The 6,112-nt window shown below is 35.8% G+C and overlaps 2 protein-coding genes across 2 annotated transcripts in view; both read left to right on the top strand.

The window, feature by feature from the left end:
* Window positions 1-1,574, top strand: part of mocos (molybdenum cofactor sulfurase) — a 27,281-nt gene extending 25,707 nt beyond the window's left edge. Inside the window, exon 15 of the mRNA XM_015380202.1 lies at window positions 334-1,574. Within this exon, the coding sequence (XP_015235688.1) occupies window positions 334-438 (105 nt within the window). The 3' untranslated portion in view covers window positions 439-1,574. The remainder of the gene's footprint in view (window positions 1-333) is intronic.
* A 2,967-nt stretch (window positions 1,575-4,541) lies between these two features.
* LOC107088239 (monoacylglycerol lipase ABHD12-like) overlaps window positions 4,542-6,112 on the top strand; it is a 30,343-nt gene continuing 28,772 nt past the window's right edge. Inside the window, exon 1 of the mRNA XM_015380274.1 lies at window positions 4,542-4,695. Within this exon, the coding sequence (XP_015235760.1) occupies window positions 4,607-4,695 (89 nt within the window). The 5' untranslated portion in view covers window positions 4,542-4,606. The remainder of the gene's footprint in view (window positions 4,696-6,112) is intronic.

The following is a 6,112-nucleotide window of genomic DNA, read 5'->3' as shown; positions in this document are numbered from 1 at the left end:
TCGTTGATAGGACAGGTGTGAATGAAATGATGATGAATTCATGTTGAATTCATGTTAAAGCGTATTTAAAGACATTTTAATTAATGGGAAAATTTGCAGTGGGGAATATATATATATAAAAAAAAAAAAGTAAAAAAAAAAAAAAAAACAACAAAATTTTGTCGACCCCCATGCAGTACCTCCGTGGACCCCCTAGGGGTCGCGGACCCCCTGTTGAAGACCTTTGGTCTAGATCGTTTTTCTAGTGAGTATGTGGGGGGGGGGGTTGTTGTGTCAAAGTATAAAAAGTGCCACTGCTAAACTAAAAATATGTTTGTTCTTTTTCACTTTTAGGTGACGTTCGGCGTTTATTTGAGTCACCAAAATCCTGATTGTTCCACCGGATCTAACGTCCTCTCTGTTGGCTCCCTGATACAGGCTGAAGCACAGGATTGTTGATCAGAGCCATTATACACTACTGACAGATGTGGCCCCTCAGAGGCCCCTTATCCTCTCTACATTGTGAAGATCACCTCACATACAGTACAAGCCATTCAAAATGGCCCATTCCAGTAAAAACTCTACTCTGACTCCAACCTTTCCCTGAATTACAGGGTCTGACCAGGAAATAATGCTTCCCTTTAGATCTTAATGTCTACAAATCATGACAGAAAGAATATTTTAATACAAATATTGATTTTTAAAAAGGAATTGTAGGGGAACAGCCAAAGACTAATTAAGGAAATTGGGGGAATTTTGAATGGCTACTACTGTATTTTCCTCGAGGGATTTCTTGTTTTTGTTGTCTTTTAATCCCAATCAGCCATGTTGAATCCAACCATGAAGCTCTGCTTCGGTTAATATTTCTATGAAATTCATATAATCCAGATTAGAATACATGTTAAACTCTAGTTTTTGCCAATTCTGTAACATTTCATAAGCTTGGAGCATACAGATAGAGAGACCTTTAAACTTTTTTGGTTTGTTTTAAATCATCAGGACTCCTGGGCTCTCTGTTCGGCCCTAAAGGTCGGGTTATTATCCCGCTGAAAGACCCACTGATGGCCCATTTTCAGTCCAACAGACTTTTATTTCAAACTGATTTTTATACCTGGTGTGACCGAAGTCTTTCAGTGCACTTAACAACAAGCATGACATGTTTTTCCACATTTTATCCTTTCTGTGAAACAGAAATCACCTGGAGCGATCTGTCTTTAAAAGTTCAATTTTAAACTCTTAAACCTTTTTCTTTCTAAAGGAGTTAAAACCATTAAAGGTACACAGTCAGGTAATATGCCTGTACCAAAAAGAGCAAATACCAGTGGATTATGATGAAATCGGGCTATGCTACAAGCTTTTGTCCTGATAGTGTTTTGATGGTCCTTTTTGGTGCTACTGGCATTGCCTCTGAACTAGCAGAATACCTGATGGTGGCCATTGATGCAGCTACTAAATAAATCCTGACTGTGCCATAGAAAACTGACAGCTTGGAGGGCAGAGCTTAACAGCACTGCTAACACCAGTAGCATTATTAGCAAGGACATTGTCAGGTCTAAGCACCTAAAACATCATACATGCATACAGGGAAAGAAAGAAAGCACAGAGACAATTAATTTAGTTACTTGCAAGGAGAGTAGGAAGAGACTGCAGAGTTAACAATCTCCACCCCACTCTGCAGTCTCAGTAAACATGTCCTCTAAATCTCAGGGTTCAGTCAAAGTTTAAGCTGTTGAAGCTGTTCAAAGTTCAGCAGGTCGAGTGCTGCCCGTAGATCAACCACAACCTCCCCAAAAGCAAATCCACAAATCACAGTATACTTCAGAAAAGGTGGCTATGAAAACACGCACATAGCTTTATGCATGATAACACTACACAAATACATTTATATACAAGTATTCTAACAGACATGTACTCACATGTCTATCAAATAACATTGACAAGTGAGACTTTTTTTTTTTTTTACCAGCCTTGAAATAAATGCTATTTCTGACATTTTGCACTATCTGTATTGTAGGCAGCGATACAGTAAATTACTTCCCACTGTCATCACAACCCCCATCCCCTTACAGGGGACCAGAACCCCACCTGTACAGCCAACAATCCCCTCTAATGACCCCCCTTCTGAGGCATAGACCAGTACCTGGTATTGCAGGCTAACAAAAGAACCCAAACATCTCCCCATTCCCTGCTCGTCTGGTTCAAGTTGCATGTTTTCTAAGCCAAAAAGAGGCTTTGTTTTTCATCCACACTATGAAGCCTCAAACTCAACTTTATTTCTGACATTTTGAATTGAAAAAGCTTCCTGGATGGGAAGAGAAGCGTCTCCAAACTTGGAAACAAAGTCTAATTAATTTAATACTTTTTTTAGAATGACTGACCTGGATGACTGAGTATCTTCACCAGCATAGTGCCTTTCACTCTAACAAAGTTCCTAATGTCTCTGGGGAAAAAAACAAGCCCACAGCATCACAGATCTTCCACCATACTTAAAACTTCACTGCAAAAAATAGAAATCTCAATAAGTTATTTTTTCTTAAAATAAGTGTGTTTTTCCTTGATTTGAGGAGGTAAGTAAGACACTTTGCCAATGGAACAAGACAATTTCCTTTTAAAATAAGAAAAAACCATATTATAGTCTTATTTCAAGTAAATATTATCTATCTTATTTTAAGAGTGAAAATACTCATTCCATTGGCAAATCATCTTATTTACCTGCTCAAATTAAGGCTAAATATACTTAATTTAAGCCATTTTTTACTTATTTCTGGATTGTTTTTGCAGTGTTTGCCTGATCAGCTTTGTAATTTATCAGTTCAGTCAAGGCAAACCAGCCAAAAGGTTTGCTGTGGAGAAGCAAAATAGATCAGACTGAATTCTGGTTCCAGTAGAACTCCACGGGTATATTTGTGCACTACAAAAATGATCTAGAAATAAGTAAAAATTTCTTAAATCAAGTGTATTTAACCTTAATTTTAGTAGGTAAATGAGATGATTTGCCAATGGAATGAGTATTTTACTCTTAAAATCAGGTAATTGTATAATATGCACTTGAAATAAGACAATGCAGTTCCTTTTTCTTATTTTAAATATAGATTGTCTTGTTCCATTGGCAAAGTGTCTCACCTACCTCCTCAATTCAAGAAAAAATGCACTTAGTTTAAGAAAAAAATGACTTATCTAGATTTCCATTTTTTGCAGTGTGATGGTAGGATGGTTGTGATGGTTGTTTTGACCCTCAGATGTCACTTTTTATTTCTTATTTCTAAAAGTGGCCTTTGAATGATTATTTGCTTCTATCCCAAGTCAATTCATGTCGCCAGGAGAACAGAAAGGCATAGATAGGAATTACAAGTTCATTGGCACTGGTCAGTTAGAAAAAAATTAAATGCTTTTGTAACAATAATATTGAGAGCTTTATGAGTTACCAAAAAATCATGTGTGATTTTGCTTGGATTTTTTTTCCCTTAAATGTTTCATTTTAAATTCTGCTTCAGCTTTTTGCACAGCTTTACCAGAGCTGCAAACAAATCTGTCTGCACAGCATGTTGTTCTTTAAATCAAGCATTTCAACTGTATGCAAAAGCCTGTGATCATTGTAACATATTAACTTTTTCTGTTCTCCTGCTTTGCTGATCTCCTGATCTGGAACACCTCAGATGAAGGCAGCTGTAGAACCAACCCTGACAAAAAATAACGCCTGCACAGGAGGAATAAACCTGCAGGAAATCTCAGACTGGAGTTTGGTCATAGGAACTTCTTAGAGTGTCGTTCTTATCTCATAAAACACTCTCTTATGTGGTGCTTTGATTTCCTGAATCAGAAAAAAAACCTTTTAGTAACTCATTTACTGCTTTCTCTTTGTGATTGTTTGAACTCTACTGCTGATGTGTAACAATGGGTTCATTTATTTTTAACTTGCTCTTGGTTTTACCTTTTTTAAAGAGAAATTAGATAATATACTTTCAAATGTTTCTTTTAGCTGAATGGCTTTGCACTAAAACATAAAACAGATTTGTTGTCTGTTTTATAAACCACTCAGGTTGACTAGCTCACCTCTTTTTCTGCTCCACTCATCTGGAACAAACTCCCCGAAGGGCTGAAACCCAAAGTTATTTGTTCAGAGTTGCCTTATACTTGTGTATTTAGATTGTTAACTTTGATTGTAGTCCAACTGTTCCTTATCTGCCTTTATTATGCAACTGCAATGTACTTTATTCTGTTTATATGTTCTCATATGCTCTTTATAATCCAGCTCTTTGAATTGTAGCAGAAATGTGCTTTAGGCTTCAAATTAAACTTGCAAAATTGATCTACATTATTAATCTGTAAAAAACAAAAAAGATTTTTATTTATCTGATTAATTTATGCTGTATTCATTTCTGGATAATAAAGTTTGAACTTTGCTGATTGTGTAATTTATTTAAGGTAGTTCCAGTTGCAGTGGTGTTGTCTCCAATAAAAAAACCTATGTGTTGAATCGGTACCACCTTAACAACCCTGGCACCTCCCCCCCTTTTTCCTGTGTTTAAACTCCACCTTCATCAAATCTAGACTTGGTCAAAGTGCACGAGCAGGAGTTTGGAAACACTGGAAGGTTTTAGTAATGAGGTGTTAGTAACATTAAACAATGAAGAGAAGAACCGTGAAACCTGCTGATTCCTCCCCAGAAAGGAAGGACAGGAAGGCAGCCAGCAGCTTGAAACAGCAGGGATCTCAGTGAGTAACTTCAGCTGCTTGAAATAAACAGTTATTCTGTTAGGTTGTCAAAGATTAAATTAATCTGTCTGAGGAATTATAAGCTATACAGATTGTCCTTTTGATTATAAGAAATCTATACAAAGTTTGGTTTTCTTACTTAATAAAATCAAACTCAAAACTGGGGCAAATATTTGTATAAATCTTCCAGTTAATGTGCATAAAGTCAACTGAAACCAACTTAAAAACATCAATCTGTCTATTTTATTTCTTATTTTTATTTTGTTTTTCATTGTGTGCGATACATGTACACTGCACCTTAATCCTATTTATCTTGATATACTGTATATATATATATTGTTTATTCTTAATGCACCTTGTTTGCACCTTCTTTAACTTCTATGCCAATATGTGACCAGTGAATTTCTCCGCTGTGAGATAAATAAAGCTCATCTAATCTAATCTTTATTAAGAAATCCCAGTTTAACCCTTTATAGAGAACTCGGTGAAATACTTTCAAAATCCAAATTTCAAGCCAATAGTCTTATTGGAATCCAGGATAAGACATTATTACCTTTGTAACATAAAAAAAATATGGATATTTTGATAGCAAAAATCAATGTCAATGTAAAAACAAGAAACGCCAACTTGCCCGAATATATCTATATAAGAAAAATTAAAATGCTTCTATAAGAAATTCATTAAAAAAACTTTTTTTGGTACAACATAACCTTAGAGGCTTTAATGCTGATACTGGAACTTACACTGTTTAGTTTATAAACCTAAATATAGTTGTTAACTAGGCTTATTAACTTTACTTTTTAACGTTATTTTTTTCCCCCAACTTGATTTGCAGTAGGTAATATATTATTTAATAGCTCATCTGATTGGGCAAATGCCAAAATAAGATGTACAGCCATGTAGCAGTATCTTTGCTGAATGGCTGAATATAGATCTTGTGCTTCTAGAACTCACTGAGGGACAAGAGGGAACTCTATTTCTAAGGGGAATGCAAGTAATCAAAAACAGTAATGTGCCCTTTAAAGGATCACATAAAGCTGTGAAGAGAAGCAGCTAAGAAGACTGCTGTTACTCTGCAGGAGCTGCAGAGATCTCTAGCTCATGTGGGAGAATCTGTCCACAAGACACGTGTCAGTTATGTACTCCATTATAATAATGGACTATATGGATGATCAGCCATTGTTTAAAACAGGACTAGATAATGGTAGATCCCATGAATTGGATACATGTAGAAGAAGGAAAAAAAGCCTCAACAGAACATAGCTACAGTGAAGTTTGGTAGTGGTAGCATCATACTGTGGGAGTGTTCTTTTTCACCAATGCGCCATAATTTTCTTCAACTGAATAAAAACAAAACTGAAGTAATAATCTTTGGACCAATAGAGGAGAGATCTAAAGTTAGCACACAGCTTCAGTC

Source organism: Cyprinodon variegatus, unplaced genomic scaffold (assembly GCF_000732505.1).
Source record: "Cyprinodon variegatus isolate N-32 unplaced genomic scaffold, C_variegatus-1.0 Scaffold11, whole genome shotgun sequence".
Taxonomy (NCBI): Eukaryota; Metazoa; Chordata; class Actinopteri; order Cyprinodontiformes; family Cyprinodontidae; genus Cyprinodon; species Cyprinodon variegatus.
This window is presented reverse-complemented; position numbering and strand designations above follow the sequence as displayed.